Consider the following 17,386-nt stretch of genomic DNA (forward strand, 5'->3'; position numbering starts at 1 on the left):
ATATACTTAGATTTACGTCATTATTTATACTATTAAACTTAAATCCTTATCAAAATAAATTATTTAATAATCACAAGGATATTATGGAGATAAGATTTGCCCTTTATAGTATGTTAATTAGTCAAATAGTTTCGGAGATAATATAAAATTTCTGAAAGTCGGAAAAATTGCGCTATATGACGCCCCGCGGTTTCAATTACGTGGTTCCCGTTCCCGTGTGAATATGAGGACTAAACATATGTCTATGACACTCGCAAATAAAGTAGCTTTCTATTGGTAAAAGAATTTTCCAAATCGGTCCAGTAAATCCAGAGATTACCCCCGACAACCACACAAACTTTACCTCTTTAGAGTATTAGCATAGAAGTCGCTTGGGAAATTATAATCTTTTGGTCACTGCACCACGCACAAAAGGCTGGACCATTTTGCTGAGGGTAGGTATAGGATAGTGGTAGGGAAGGGGTAGGATAGAAGTAGGGTAGGGGTAATTTAGGGAAAGTGTAGGGTAGGGTAGGGTACGGATAAGGTAGGGGTAGTGTAGGGTAGGGGCAAGGTAGAGGTAGGGGAAGGATATGGAACGTATAGGGTTGGGGAGGAGTAGGATAGGGGTAGGGTAGGGTAAGGTAGGGTAGGGGTAGGGTACGGGTAGGGTAGGGTTAGGGTAGGGGTAAGGTAGGGGTAGGGATGGGTTAGGGTTAGCGGTAGGGTAGGAGTAAGGTAGGGGTAGGGTAGGGGTAGGGTAGGATACTGTATGGATAGGTTACGGGTAGGGTTAGGGTAGGGGTACGGTGGGGGGAGGGTAGGGTTAGCGTTAGCGGTAGAGTAGGAGTAAGGTAGGGGTAGGGTAGGGTAGGGTTGGGTAGGTTTACAAGCAGGGTACGGTAGAGGTAGATAAGTTTACATAAATTTTTACGCGGACGAAGTCGCGGGCGTCCGCTAGTTGATAATAAAACGGGTTCATTATGACTACCCATATAGATAGCTGGTGTTTTCTACTTGTCTACATTGAATAGGAAAGTGGATATTACCTACATTTTGGCTATTAGTCCTCATTAATTCTATGGTTGTAGAATTAGATGTAAGTTGCCGGGTATGATCGCGACAATTAGGAGATCCGCAAAAGAACCAAAGTCACTGACATAGCTTAGCGAGTTGCTAAGCTGAAATGGAAATGGACAGGCCACATAGTTTGAAGAACTGATGGATGTTGGGGTCCCAAGGTGCTGGAATGGCGATCCCGCACCGGAAAGCGCAGTGCTAGTCGGCCCGAGGATATCAAATCGGGTTGCAGGGAGCCGTTGTGTTTGGAAGTCCATGTAAGAGGTCTATGTTTAGCAGTGGACGTCCATCGGCTTAATGATGACGATGTTGAACTTCGTTTAATTGCGGAGGAAATTGACATCCTGGTGTATTTAAATAACATGACGGTAAGTATTTCACAGTACCTACGTAGATAGGTTAGTCGTTAGTTTTGTCAACCATCACCTGTGGTGGAGGACTGTAACGATGAAAAACAATCGAAATCAAGGAGCTCGCTAGAACGCTAACATTGAAACAAAGTTAGTGTCCTAGCGAAAAAATTTCGAAAGAGAAACTGTTGAGCTTAAAGCCGGCTCTTCTAAGCAGAACCTAGCTTCCAAATCTGGTGGAAGAGTCGCTAAAAATAGTCAAACTTGACGTTTAAAAAGTGCTTGTAAAGCTTACAGGCGAGATTTGAATTCATTGGATATTGTAAAATACTAACAGACGGGTAACATCTTAACAATGCTCTTTAACTTTACTTTTTAACGAATGATTCACATTCAAAGTAATCCTACTAACAACTACAATTAGCAATAAAAAAGTAATCCACGTCTACACAATCACATAACATGCCTAACCCTGCGAAAGTCACCGGTAATCAAACAGTTACCATTCGGCCGCGGTCCTATAGACCCAATAACCGTCGGGGCCAGTTCAGCTGACGTCGCGTGAATTTTTACCTTCGATAACACAGACCCGAGCGGTGGATGAGGCCATTCACGTGTTATATACCTTATGTAGGTACGTTTAGGATGATTTGATCGGGTTTTTGATTAGAGAATTTATTTTTATTTTATTTCCGAGTTTATTCGGGTGAATTTGCTCTCGACATATAGTTTATCTAGAGACTTCCAACTCATACGAATATTGAGAAAGATATTATGTTGGTAAGTGCGTTATTATATAGTACTAAAGGTAAAGTAAATCTGGCATGGGTGCATTTGCAGAAAAGAAAAAAAATAAAGAAAAAGAAAATTCTTTCTTACAAAATATCTCTTGTGTAGATATTTGCGACATAAATCAATTTGTATCAATCTTTACTATTGCAACAGTTCAGTTATAGTGTGGTGTTTGATGCGTCTGCTACTTGAGTGTTTTGGTCTTACCTTGCTCAGGTGGTTGAGGAGTCGGACGCTGTAATGCTTTTGCCACTTGAGTTTTGGCCTTACCTTGCTCAGGTGGTGAGGCATCGGACGCTGCAATAGTGCTTAGGCATTTTAGTGTGTGGCACAATTTTATAATAAGTGTTTTTTCTTTCTGTTTAGCGGTTAAGCCGTGAAAAGATAACAGAGAGATGGACTTTCACAATTTCAATATTTGTATGGGTGGAACCCCGCGGTACCCTAAAAACGACACTAAATCATTAACAAACAGTATTAGTTTAATCGCCCACGTCCATATAAATCGCCAACCGACAAACATCCTCGGCCCGGCCTGAATAACAATCGCTTAGACCACCGACAGCGAACGCCGAACGGAATTTTAACTATAATTGTTTTTTGCGTCACCTACAGACGCTGGCACGGTGGCAACCTTATACAGTGGCTCAATGCTGACTTAATATGCCATGCGTTTTGTGCATGATGTATTCGATTGCATTTTTAGTACGTGTCCTAAAGTTTAACTTGCCTACTGCCAACGATCCAAAGTGATATCGCTAAAGTGAAACTTGTTTTTGGACGGGTGACAATAAGCTTATATTTTGTATAAAATATAAGCTTATTGTCACCCGTCCAAACCCGTCAGCGTTATTCAACATAGTCTAGGAGACATGCTCCTAGACTATGTTGAATAACGCTACAAAAATCCAACTCCAGTCTAAGAAGTGCTACGTTCTTTCGACTACGATCCACCTTATGATAAGTGTAGATGTGACCTAAGGTGCAATGTGCCTTTTTTTTTTTTTTTATTCTTTAGAAGATAGCCCTTGGCTACAATCTCACCTGACGGTAAGTGATGATGACAATCTAAGATGAAAACGGTCTAAGTTGTTAAAATCCACACCCCTTTTGGTTTTTACATGACGTACCGGAAAATTAAATCGCTTGGTGGTACGTCTTTGCCGGTGGTAACTAAACCTGGACCAATTAAGAAAATCTCAATCGGCCCAGCTGGAGATTGAACCCAAGACTTCCGTCTTGTAAACCCACCGCGCATTCCATTGCGCCACTCTGCCCAAGGTTGTTTAGAAGATGCCGATTCACTCGTCTTAAAGATGCACAGATTGTAGGAAACACAGACTTCGGGTAAAAATTCCGTCCTAGTCCTGCATATACGAAATTCAGAAGCAATACGATTTCTTAAGTGATGGTAAAACAATGTCGGTGGTTCGAGCTTAAATAGCTTCTGCGCAGTTATTTAAGCTTCACCAATTAAACATACGAGTACGAATATATTCCGCTAAAATGAGTCGTCGTCAATTTTCCTGACTCAGCGATCCACAGCATCAGCAAAGCAGCCAACTTATACTGAGAGAATCAAAGAGGTAACTGCAATCCTACTAATATTATAAACGCGAAAGTATGTATAGATGTTTGTTACGCTTTAACGCCACGACTATTTAGCCGATTTAGCTGCAATTTGGATTGGAGTTAGAATATATCTTAGAGTAACACCATGATAATATGCGAAAAACTGATTGTAATGATGGTATGAACTTTTTGTGGAAACTATTATTTCACGCGGACGAAGTTGCGGGTACTTCATACACTCAATCCGCCGCCGATCAACTTTGCTGTGTCCCGGTCAGAAAGGCAGAATTGCCAGAGTACTGACAAGTTTGTACAACATCCTATTTCCATGCCCTGTGAAGTGTTACTCTGTTTTAAAGTGACGTAATCCACTTAGCTATCTGACTGTTCTGTCAATGATTACTAATCTTTAAAATAATCCTTAGCCAAGTCTTCCGAAAATAGAATATGTCAACACAAATCCATAGTTCTTGCAAAGGATGTCACTTAGTCATTAACAGCACGTAATCACAATGCAGTCCCCAGCGACTGGCGTGTGATGGGGTCCGGCGCGTGGGTGGTCCACTCGACAGTTCGACACACACTCAGGCTTATAAGACAAAGTCTGAGTGCGTGTTCAGTACAATACCCACTACGTGTACCTAGAGGTCAGCCGGACAATTCACTAACTTTGGACTAATGTTAGACACCTGAATTTAACATTAAATCAATAACAATCGCGTTTTCTTATTCAGTAAAGCACATTGTTAATGTCATTTGGTTGATATCTAGTTTAGGATAACCACGAAGGTTTGTCATTAGCACCGGATGTCATTATTAGCTTTATTTTCTATTTTAATCAGTTAGCATTGACTCTATGGCGTTCTTCCAACCGACGTTTTGTTTCATCGGCTCACTGCTGAGCCCAAGTCTCCTCTCAGAAAGAGAGGGGTTAGGCCAATAGTCCACCACGCTGGCCCAATACGGATTGGCAGACTTCACACTCGCAGAGAATTATGAAAATTCTCTGGTATGCAGGTTTCTACACGATGTTTTTCCTTCACCGTTTTGAGACACGTGGTATTTAATTTCTTGAAATGCACACAACTGAAAAAGTTGGAGGTGCATGCCCCCGACTGGATTCTACTGGACCACACCCTCCAGAATTGGAGGCAGAGGTCATATCCACTGGGCTATCACAGTTCTGTTTACTGTCGACGTCTGTTTACCAATCCAAATTAAATCCAACTCAAGAGTTAAGTGTTACTTATGAAGCAAGCGAAACGACACCGTTAAACTAAGTGAAATTCTTTCATGTTTGTATAAAAAAAAACATTTAATAAAATAACCTAATCTAAACAAATAATAATGAAAAAACATCATTTTTTTATTCATACAATCGATTAACAAGCAAATATATAAATCAGTCACCATTTATACAATCAACACAGAAAATAGGTCACTATTTACGATCAGTATAGAAAATCGGTCAGTATATTATACAATCAATGTAGAAAAAAATCGATCCCACAAACAATCAAAAATCATCTTTGCATACTTAAGTGACAGTAACATTCGCCGACACGGCGGATTCATCCCGTCGAGCGGCGATTTACATGTCAAAGGAGTAAAGGGGGGAGGGGGCGGCGGCACCTTTGATGTCCGCGCAGTGTCGTGCTGTCTTAATAGTTAAATTGCACGAATTAGAATGCTCTGTGCAGTCTAATGCTTCGTTTCCCTTTCAAACTTCTTCAATAAATGGAGGAACATAATATTAAAAATATTTGTTTGAATACATCTTAGAGTCAGAATTTAACTTAATTATATTATAACTTATCTTTGATCTTTTTCCTTAACCTAAATAAGCATCCAATCTTATATTACATTGGAAAGTAAGTTTGTTTGTACTTATGTCTATTTACCTGTTCACGGCTAAATCTTTGAAGTGATTTTGTTGAACTATAGCAAAAGGCATAGTGGCAGTGAAGGGAAAGCCTAGTCACTATAAAAAATATGTTAAAGTAAGAAAACGAAAAACATGGGTTTGGGATTTCAATACACCTTGTACATAAATAAAATTGTAAGAAAATCTAAGTTGAGAAAAAAAAATGGAATGGAATGGTCTAAATAAGTATTTTCAGCAAAAATACCTAATGGTAGAAATGATCCTCAGAACATAGAAAATTCTAAAGTTGTTGAGTTGTCCTAAATGTGAGCCATTATTATGATTGCGCCATAAATTTGTCAAAACTGTCTGCTGTTAACGATAGGTTATATTCCGGTCAATAATTCTCTGATATGAATTGATAATGAACTTACTGATAACAAAGATGTCATAGCCCTTGTAACTTTTAAAAGCTAGGGGTTCAAAGGATTCTGCTGAAATCTATCAGATCCCAAGTTCAATGCTAGTCCACCATTGTCTATCTAGTGGGGGGTCGACCAACACTGCGCTTTCCGGTGCAGCGCGCCATTTCAGCATCTTGGGTCCCCAACATCCATCGGCTCTTCGAACTTGCCCATAATCACTTTGATTTCGCTTGGTGAGCTATGTTGGTGACTTTAGTTCTTCTGCGGATATCCTTATTTCTGATTCCATTACACAATGAAACTCCAAGCTCGCTCCGTCGCACGCTGAGTGACTCTGAGCCTTTTTATGAGGCTCATAGCTAGTGGTCAAGTCTCAGATCCATACGTAATCTGAGACAAGGCCACTGGTACACGCACTGATTAAAAACTCTCCTCTTCAGGCACTGAGAAATTTTGGAGAATCCCCTTCCCTATAAGGAAAAAAGCTTGGCCCTGTAGTGGGCGGTTAAAATAGGCTGATAATGGTGATAAATAATTACAATTAGACTAATCAATGGTATCCTTTAAATTCTTTCCCTTTGTCTCCGGTAGTAACAAACAAAACCCAACCGCAACGACCGACAGTACAGAAAATATCAACGATGGGACCCACTTAGGGGACATATTCGCTATAAAAGGGGCAATCATTGACCCAACCTTTCCAGCTGCGGAGACTATACCAAAAGACATATTCCTCAAAGGGGTAGGGAATAATTCCGCTTGGCACAAGTAGGTGACCGCGTAAGTCGCTGAACTGGCGGAGAATCCTACAACGCCCAGCAAGGTTGTAGCCCAGTGACCTTCAGGAGTAAAGATGAGACCGGTCATGGAGACACCGGTGACCAGAAATGCTGAAGCGATTGCTGTTCTTCGTTTAAACAGCCTCGTCAATGCTATTTCTACGAGGCATAAGGGGACCTGTAATAGATATAATAAAATATTAAAATAAACTCTGTATAAGAATACTTGAAAAAATTCTAAACCTATTTTGACTACTCTATGTACTAGGATACATATATGGAGAGCCTGCCAGAAACAGACACACCTCATTTTATGATTTTATTAAGAGTAAAAGATTCTCAGGTACCAAGAACGTAAGAACCTTTAGCCAAGTTTGTAGGGTTTTGACTATGAAAGCTAGCAAGCAGTGTTTAAGGGTCCAGATCCTTAATTACCGTAAAACGTAAGTTTATGATGTTTCCCACGGGATATCATAAGGAATCATTTTTGCTGTCACCACGGTTGGGAACCCTTCGCTAGAGACAAAATAGTTCGATATTTAGCGGTTTTTTTCGGAAAACTGAGCAACTGGCGACTGGGTATATAATATGGTTTCTTATAGTACGGAGAGAAAAATATAAGTAAATTATTAATTATGGCCCTAATCAATGGATTGGAAAAATCTCACCTGGATCAACCCTAAAATGACTACAGTTATGTAAATATTGGATCCAAGAAAGGTCATGTACTGGTATATACCATAATAAGTGACACCTAGGACGAACCATATCACAAAAGTGGACATAGTTATAATGATAGTTTGTATGTCCTTGAAAAAGTCCAAATAAGATGCAGTCACTTTTTTTTCTTCAATTTTCATATTTTCCATACTTTTCATCACAGTGTCTGTAATGTGTTCTGTACTTAGCTTATTTCTGTAATAAACAATCAATTAATCAAGTTTTACTGATAAATTATCGGTCACATAAAACTGTGTTAGAAAAATAAGATTAATAAAATACGTAACAAATATAGAACAGTATTCTATAATCCATCGTACTCACACCTTAGCAGCACCAAACATGATTTTCAAAGCATTATCCACCTTTCCATTGGCTACCAACCACCTAGGTGATTCCGGTACAAAGCATACCAATATCAAAATGAGAATGCATGTAACACCAAGTCCAAGCAAGTATGAGTCCCAATTTGGTAAATAGTATGCATACAAAGCTAATAATGCTTGTGCAATACCATCAGGAAGTAGACAAGTTGCTCCTAAAATTATAAAGGAAGACATTATTTATATTAGCAGATGTGCTGCCAGACTAAACGCAGCGATGTTTATGAACTGCGGGTAATTGCCACAAAACTCCAATGATACACAAGACTGACTGGAATTAAAACTGTGACAATAATTACAGAGTGAGATTATTTTAGTGAAATTCACCACTTTGGATCTAGATCACAGGACACATAACATAAACAGCAACATTAACCAAAAACATCATCCATCACCATATAGGTGAATCCAAATTAGAGGTTGACTTCTTCGACATCGAGATCTGAGTAATACTAGCCTTTTTCTAGGAGACAGTATTTAAAAGCAAGTACTGTCTCCTTCCTAATTGTGGAGGGTTTTGGCTGTTTGATAGGTAAAAACCTGTTTACAGTTCGTTTCATGCAGAATGGTGCGGGAGACAGTTCGTTTCACTCTTGAAAGTTTGCCGCGATTCATGGTAATAGTATTATGAACGTCATACAGGCGACTGAAACCGTACCCATGCTATCTGAGAATTACTTTAGTTTGAGCTTAATACCTGCATACTCTCTGTATCGTTTCCCGGTAATTTCCATTATAACCGGTATAGCAACTATTAGAGAGCCGCCGGAAGCGATGCCAGTGACGAACCGCAAACAATTAAACATCCAGTAGCTGGAGACAAATGACGCCGGTATCATGGTTATAACATTCAGAAGGGACGAAGAAATCAGTGCTACGCGACGGCCAAATCTGGAAAAGATATATTATTTATTTAGTATAAAAAATATCAACTTTTAGCTGTAATAGATTTTTGTGACAGAAGATGTCCAGAGAAATATACCTTGCAGTTGCCTGAGTATAAAATTGGCGACCCAATTAAAGGCATATAACCACCAGCTTCTAGCACAAGGCTTCGTAATCATAGCACGTAAACAGCAAGTGCCGCCAAATAATAGTTCGCAGGGCTTACTGTCCTGCGGTAGAGACATTCATAGAATTTAAAACTAAAACCCATGTTCTTTCACCGGCAACTCTTCAACCTGATTGATAATATAAATTCTGGTTGTTCTGATTGATAATTAAAATGTCGACGGCCTCCGTGGCGCAGTGGTATGCGCGGTGGATTTACAAGACGGAGATCCTGGGTTCGATCCCGGGCTGGGCAGATTGAGATTTTCTTAATTTGTCCAGATCTGGCTGGTGGGAGGCTTCGGCCGTGGTTAGTTACCACCCTACCGGCAAAGACGTACCGCCAAGCGATTTAGCGTTCCGGTACGATGCCGTGTAGAAACCGAAAGGGGTGTGGATTTACATCCTCCTCCTAACAAGTTAGACCGCTTCCATCTTAGACTGCATCATCACTTACCATCAGGTGAGATTGTAGTCAAGGGCTAACTTGTAAAGAATAAAGAATAAAGAAAGGATGGGAATTTCTACAATGTACTCATTCTCAAATTTATTTAATTTTCAATTCTCAAAATTATTTAATTTTCAATTTTAACTTGAATAAATATATGCGTTTACTTGCAAAAAATTCAAAATAAATTACCTATCTGAGATCCATCCAAAAATTGAAACTCCAAATACAACGCCACACATTATAATCGTCTGACTGAAACTTGCCATCCATTCCCTATCGCAAATCAATCCAAATTCTGATATCAAAGTGGTCCGCATAGCCTCCGAATGGAAAACATATTTTGTGCAATTTTCATAACAAGTCCCATTTCTAGCTTCTATGGTAATGTTGTCCTTGAACTCAATACATAGATAGTCGGTAGTTGGAGTTAGAAATACTATTGATATCATATTAAACATTGCAATAGATCTCGTCAATATGGCAAAAGAGACAAACGTCTGCCAAATTCCATTAGCACCTATACAGTCTTCTAAGTAATCACTTTCACTGGTTACATTTTTGTCAGTCTTTTCTTTATCGATTTCATTGATTTTAAAAACACTAACATTGGACACTTTTACATCTTTCTCCATATTATTGTTACACTCAATTCAGCAACTCAAGTTTAAGTGATAATTAAACACCTTATTATCGCTCAAGTGACTCGGTTTACCTGCTACCAACTGCGAAGTAAAACGACATACTAACCGAAGTATTTAGTTTTCTCAAACCGGGTTCAGTTTATGATCCATTATTACCGGTTCACATCACACCAGTTGTTTACTTTAAAAAAATATAGTGTCGTTGGCTACATTGACGCAGTTTCAAAACTTTTAAATTTGCACGGATTCTAGATAAATCGACAAAAACGCATCACTTGAAAAAAATCTACGTTTAAATTACCAATTAAATAAATTTTATGCTATATGTACAAGTGGTATGCCAAAGCTGAGCAAACAAACGCACTTATTATGTCTTTTCTTGTTCTTGTATTTAGATTAACTAACATTTTTCTTTTGCTTTGGTATCTTTATATTAAGTGAAATAATACACTGTGTTAATTGAATTCAATTGGAGCTGGAATGATGTGAACCGGCCTTAATCATTGCTCTCAATCGGCAACCAGTTATACTCATTCGAATTCAGGCAGAAGATGGCCTTGTAGTTAGTCTTCCTTGAGTTTAACCAATTGAATGTACACAATTTGTGGCAAAAAAGTATAATTATTTTTATTACGTTCGTTTATATGAATTATTTTTTTATCATGAACATATGTTATCTTATTCTTTCGTTCAAAAAAGGGTTAAGTATACAATTACTAACTCGTGAACAAAGTCGCGGGCATTGACTATTGTAATATGTAGGTGTTGAACGGGTAATCAGAAATGGTAGCATTCATTACGTAGCAATTTGAATGAAATGGCAAGTAGAGTAACTGCTGAGGTTTTAACCGCCTACCAAAAACAAAGAGGTTCTTTATTCGGTTGTATGTTTGCTCTTTTTTTCAAGCTTCAGTCGATTCTACTTTTTAAACCACAGGTACAGTAGCTACTCACTGATAGTGTCCGCAGAGACATACATCAAGTACTTAAGACATTGACTGTAATGTATATCGAATTTCAGTATCATGAAGGTAACCAAAACATTTATAACTTTCTTTTCTCATTAATTTAATCTACATTTTACTCAAGGTCTATTATAATTCAAAATAACCTACAACAGATCTGTCCATAAACACGTCCATACTCACCGTCCGTTCTCCTTTGTTCCCTTTTTCGATATCCTTTTTGCCAAATTACAGGTTGTTGATAAAAATTACAGCTCTCTGCTTCCCGAGATCACGAGCTAGCTTATCGACGTCTTTAATAGCAGCAATGATTGCCGCAAAATTGCTCCCTTTTCAAGATCTTATTAACGTCACATTTACAAAGAATTTAACTATAGTAAATTGTATAGTATTAGTTTTATGGTTTCATATAAATTATCTTCGATTTATGTACGAATTGTAATTGGTTAATTGGTTGCGGTGGATTTGGTCTGATCTAGAAAATAATAGATACTCGTATGTGAAGAGTTAACTTAAGGGTATTTCTAAACACCTTCTTGCGTTTACAAATCAGTGTTTAATGTATGTGCACACACACACACACACATAAGTATTTTGTTCTTCATTTGCAATAATTTCTTTAATGACTTCTTCATTTGCAATATCTGTTATTTATTTAAAGGCAATATATTTAGAATCTTATGTAAATCATGGGCGATGGTAATAACTTATCATTCAGTAACCCGCTTGCTCGTTTTATTATAGCAACAAACCTTTTTTTTCCCCTAAGTATCAAGAGTCAAAATGATTGTCTCAAATACGAGTGAGTAGTTCAGCATCGTGTTATGCTTCGTTTACTTTTCAAAATGGGGTTTAGATGTGAGTTATTAGGTAATATATTATTTTTAAGGCAAATAGCTTCTTTATTTCCTGCAATTTAACGAAATTTCGAAACTTGAATTTGGATTTAAATCTAGACTAATTAGGATCTAATTTTTTGAGATAAATCATCCGGGAATATACTACCACCATACTTATTTCTGTCGCCAAGCAACATGGCTCTATAGTGGAAGAATTTGGCGGCAATTACATTTGGCGTGTTCTCCGCAGTTGCTCTTTCTAGTCGATTTCCACTTACCATCAGTACTATACATAATCATGGATAGCAAACCGCCTTACTTTATAAAACTTACCTTGTAAATGATGTATTTAATTTTTTTAAACCAAATCGGGTCAATAGTTTATCATACATAATACGGATCGAATACAGAACCTCCAGTTTTGAGAGTCGGTTAAAAATAAACCATGAATTAATCAAACTGCTGGTATCGTTAGCTCAATATCTCGACATCTCTCTGATATTAAGAAATGATAGATAACAGAGATGTCATAGCCCCCATCACTAGCGCCATATCGTGAACTTTCAATAGCTGCTCATAACAGATAGTCACCTTTAACTCAACTATCATAGGATTAGGTTGAAAAAAGGAGATATCCTGTTATAGTAGTGACCTAAGCTAAGCAGTACAAAGATTGAGTAGAAATCTGAAAGATTTTAAGCACGAACAATACTAATCATGAAACAAAAACAATATTTACGCTTATTTGGACAACGATGATTTGCAAAAACAAGATTATGTTTGTCGTACACTACTTAAAGCCAGGACATGGTTGCTTCGTCAATTATTTACATATACAAGTACTAGTACTAGTAATTTAAGGTACATATTTTATTTATTGTCAATATATTTTTTAAGTCAAAGTTTATTCACTAAAGCTTAAGCTAATTTTTAAAAGAAATACCATGAGTTTTATTACAAATATTAACAGCAATAACAAAATTCTCACTGGATATTGCGATCATCTAAACATAGGTATTAAATAAGTTATTAATAACTACGTTCTTAAGAAGAAAGGTAATTATAAAAAGGAATAGCTAACCAAAGCCGTACGTATCTAGTAATGTTATACAAAGGTTCTGGCATTGTACGGGTAATCTCTGGATCTACTGAGCTGGTCTTGAAAATTATTTTACCACTAGAAAGCCACGTTGTTTGTGAATATCATCGGCTATTTTATCACCATATTCTTACTGGAACGGAAATTACTGGGGTTAAACCGCAGGGCATCGGTTTTTTTATTAATAAACTGATTCGTTAATCTACTCTAGATCAGGTAATTATTGATATCCACTAAAAATATTAACAATTTAATCTAATCAATGGTATCCTTCAAATTATTTCCCTTTGTCTCCGGAAGTAGGAAAAAAACCCCAACCGCAAGGACCGACAGTAAACAAAATATCAACGAAGGCACCCACGTAGGGGATATATTTGCTATAAAAGGGGCAATCATTGCCCCAATCTTCCCAGCTGCAGAAACTATACCCAAAGACATATTCCTCAAAGGGGTAGGAAATAATTCCGCTTGGTACAAATAGGTGACCGCGTAAGTCGCTGAACTGGCAGAGAATCCTGCTACACCGAGGAAGGTGGTAGACCAGTGACCGTTCGGGGTAAATATGAGACCGGCCATCGTGACGCCAGTGATTAAGAATGCTAAAGCAAGAGCTGTTCTACGTTTGAACAGCCTTGTCATTGCAACTTGCACGAGGCATAAAGGGACCTGTAATAAAAATACAAAATCGTTAAACCTATTAAACTCTGAATTTGGATCTTTAAAAAATACTCAAGCGAGTTTTACTTATTCCATGTACTAGTAGACGACACACTTGTTCCGTACACCAATAAGTTACAGACATTAACATCGTGTTGACCTAATGCACCGCTCTGCACTCTACAACTTGAGGTACAGATATTAAGTGGAAGCTAAGGTGATTTATGCTGATATGATTATGCTTGTAATTGACGGCTTAAAATATTGAAAAATTCTCACCTGGATCAACCCCAAAATGACAACTGTGAAGTATATATTTGTTCCAAGAAAGGTCATGTACTGGTAAATACCATAATAAGTGACACCGAGGACGAACCATATCACAAACGTGGACAAAGTTATAATAACAGTTTGTATGTCCTTGAAAAAGTCCAAATAAGATGCAGACACTTTTTTGTTTTCCTCTATATTCATATTCTCCATACTTTTTTTCACAGTGTCTTTAATGTGTTCTGTACTTAAGTTGTTTCTGAAAAGTAAATGTATTAATGAAATTTACATATGGGTAGGCAAATTGTACTATTGTGAGATAATCTGGTGTAACTATTATTTATAACATATGCACTAAAGAGATTTTTAAGTTATTCAAATTATTCACATTTAAATGAAAATAATAAAATCATGTTGATACTGAGTACGCCGATTCTTATATTTTAATAATTAATTTCTTTTTTCTAATATATTTACGCTAGTTAATTTTATTTGCGCCATACGATGCATCCTTGTGAGTCTAACATGCAATCAACGACAATATTTCGTGAAGAGAAATAGACAAATATCAACCAATAGCGACGTAATCGGAAATGTGAAACAGATTGAGAGCACTCCTCCACCATTGGTCGATATTTCTCTATTTCCCTTCACGGGGTATGTTGTTGGTCGAACAGATGTTTTATTCTAAGTTGTACTCACACTTTAGCAGCTCTAAACATGATTTTCAAAGCATTATCCACCTTTCCATTGGCTACCAACCATCTAGGCGATTCCGGTACAAAGCATATCAATATTAAAATCAAAATGCACGTAACACCAAGTCCAAGTAAATATGTGTCCCAATATGGTAAATAGTATGCAAATAAAGCTAATAATGCTTGCGCAATACCATCAGGGAGTAGGTAGGTTGCTCCTAAAATTGTAAATAATAAATTTACGAGTTGGCAGATGTTTTGTCAGAGTAATGCATGTGGCTAATTTCCACTGTACGCCAATAAACTCAGATGACAAACAAAGCTGACCAGGACTTTGGAGCCATTAACAGGTAACAATTAAGATTATTTCAGTGGACTCCACAATTCCACATGCCGTATGAGGTATAGCAGCTTCAAGATCTAGAACTAGATGCTTTTAGTTGTTATTTGACTTAGTTAGCTAGAAGTCTTTGGCATTAAAAAAAATTTGGTTTAATTGAAAACTTAAAAGAATTCTTGATATCCGTTTCATCACAAAGATGAAGCTAATTAAAATTAAAATTATTTTCTTTGTGTTTAGGTATAGATGTTTAAACAACCACATTTAAATAAAACTTTTATTTAAATGTGGTTGCTTAAACATCTATACCTAAGTTTGTTTATTTTGAGCTAATTACCTGCATACTCTCTATATCGTTTTCCGATAATTTCCATTATGAAAGGTATAGCAATTATTAGAGAACCGCCGGATGCGATGCCAGTAACGAATCTCAAGCAATTAAACATCCAGTAGCTGGAGGCAAATGACGTTGGTATCATGGTTATTACGTTTAGAAGGGACGAAGATATCAGTGCCACGCGACGACCGAATCTGAAAAACATTTAGATGTATCTAAGGATATCGCTAAGTACTAGTCTCTCTTTGTGACAGAGGATTTCCGGTGAAATATACATAGTTCAGTCTCAGGAGTTTGAATTATATTATGGACGACCAAATAACAGACATCTGAGGCCACCAGTTTCAGGTTACGCGGCGGAAAGCAATACATCGTAAGGACGTGAAAAACTATAGCTGACTAATATTTTACAATATTTTACAACCGTAAGTACTTTCACGGGCAATCCTCCAAACTGAGGGGATATGGTATTATGGCAGAAATTTTGAACATCTAACCCTACTATTTTTATAAATATTTTACATAACATAAAAACAGAAGAAGAACTTTCTTATCTTAAATTAAAACATCCAAAATAAATTACCTATCTGAGACCCATCCAAAAATTGAAACTCCAAACACTACGCCACACATCATTATTGTCTGACTCAGACTTGCTAACCATTCCCTATCGCAGATCAATCCAAAATCTGATATCAAAGTGGACTTCATAGCTTTTGAATAAAACGCATATTTTGTGCAATTTTTATAACAAGTCCCATTTTTAGCTTGAATGGTAATGTTATCCTTGAATTCAATACATAGAAAGTCCGTGGGTGGCGTAAGAAATACAATGGATAGCATATTGAACATAGCTATAAATCTCGTCAATATAGCTAAAGATACACAAATTTGCCATACACCATTAGCACCTTGTATAGGTGCTAATGGTGTCTTCCAAGTAATCACTTTCACTGGTTTCATTTTTGTTACATTTTTCTTTATCAGCTTCATAGTTTATATTACCATTTGCTTTGGAGACTTTAACATCTTTCTCCATGATACTTTTTTGCTAATAAATTAGATTTATGTGAATATTAAACATTTGATCATCATTCAAATGACCACCAAAATTTAACCACTATCATCAGTGAAATAAAACAATGTACTAACCAAACTATTTCGATTTTTCGCACCGTTTTTGCTTAGGATTCATAAAAACCGGTTCACATCACACCAGTAGTATGGTTTCTCGTACTTTAAGTGTGTAAAGATATATGGAATTGTTCGCATAAATAGTGTCGTCGTTCACGTTATTCCAACTTCAAAAGCTATGAAATTTGCACTAGAATGACACTAGTTAGAAAAATAATGTATAAAATAAATTATTAATTAAATTAGTTTGATTTAAGCAGGGTCTCAAAGTGCTGAAATGGCGACCCCGCGCAGGAAAGCACAGTGTCGGTCGACCCCTCACTAGGTAGACCGAGGACATCAAGCTGGTTTGCAGGGAGCCGCTGGATGCTGGCGGCTCGAGACCGTTGTGTTTGGAAGTCCATGCAAGTGGCCTAGGTCCAGCTGTGAACATCCATTGGCTGTTAATGATGGTGGTGATGATGTAAACTATGAGAATAAGTAGAGATTGAGCAAAGATACGCACTTAATAAGCATGCTCTATTTATAAATCGTTCCTGTACGATACATAGAAACTAAATGAGGTTTTAGTTTGTATAATCTGTGCTTACTTCTAAGTTAGTAACTTAGAATTCAACAAAATTGCGTCAAGCAAATATATATTTTTAATTAGAACCTAGAATATTAAAATAGCTTGTAGATACACAAAATTCATATTAATAAGAAATCGTCTACCCAGATGTATTATATAGTATAGTACTCAACATTTAAACAACCAAAAATACCAAAAGAAAACTTTTAGAAATAGAATAGTGTAATTAGTGAATAAAAAAAAATGAAAAAATCGAAATAAAATCAACAGGAGAAATGTAAGCTGGCCATAAACGTTGTTCTCAATGTGCAGTATCTATGGTGAATCTAATCTGATAGATAAACTCTCTTGAACTTAAGCTGCCGGTGGCCTTGAAAGCATAATCCTCGA

At 37.2% G+C, this 17,386-nt stretch overlaps 2 protein-coding genes across 3 annotated transcripts; both read right to left on the minus strand.

Annotated features, from left to right (window-relative positions):
• Positions 1-5,042: 5,042 nt before the first annotated feature.
• Positions 5,043-10,191, minus strand: LOC112047684 (solute carrier family 22 member 13). Of its 2 annotated transcripts, XM_024084885.2 has the most exons (5): positions 9,635-10,189; positions 8,642-8,835; positions 7,886-8,099; positions 7,510-7,756; positions 5,043-7,019 (listed from the first exon to the last, which is right to left on the minus strand). In XM_024084885.2, exons 1-5 carry the CDS (start codon positions 10,075-10,077, stop codon positions 6,609-6,611), a joined length of 1,509 nt encoding a protein of 502 aa, XP_023940653.2. In that variant the 5' UTR covers positions 10,078-10,189; the 3' UTR covers positions 5,043-6,608. The 2 variants fall into 2 exon arrangements, with proteins under 2 accessions (XP_023940653.2, XP_023940654.2); XM_024084886.2 differs by lacking the exon at positions 7,510-7,756 and having other exon boundaries at positions 7,888-8,099; positions 9,635-10,191.
• A 2,691-nt stretch (positions 10,192-12,882) lies between these two features.
• LOC112047694 (solute carrier family 22 member 13-like) lies at positions 12,883-14,826 on the minus strand. Its single transcript, XM_024084897.2, has 3 exons — positions 14,619-14,826; positions 13,926-14,175; positions 12,883-13,655 (listed from the first exon to the last, which is right to left on the minus strand). Exons 1-3 carry the CDS (start codon positions 14,636-14,638, stop codon positions 13,245-13,247), a joined length of 681 nt encoding a protein of 226 aa, XP_023940665.2. The 5' UTR covers positions 14,639-14,826; the 3' UTR covers positions 12,883-13,244.
• Positions 14,827-17,386: the final 2,560 nt, after the last annotated feature.

The sequence above is a fragment of the Bicyclus anynana genome, chromosome 12, assembly GCF_947172395.1.
Source record: "Bicyclus anynana chromosome 12, ilBicAnyn1.1, whole genome shotgun sequence".
NCBI lineage: Eukaryota > Metazoa > Arthropoda > Insecta > Lepidoptera > Nymphalidae > Bicyclus > Bicyclus anynana.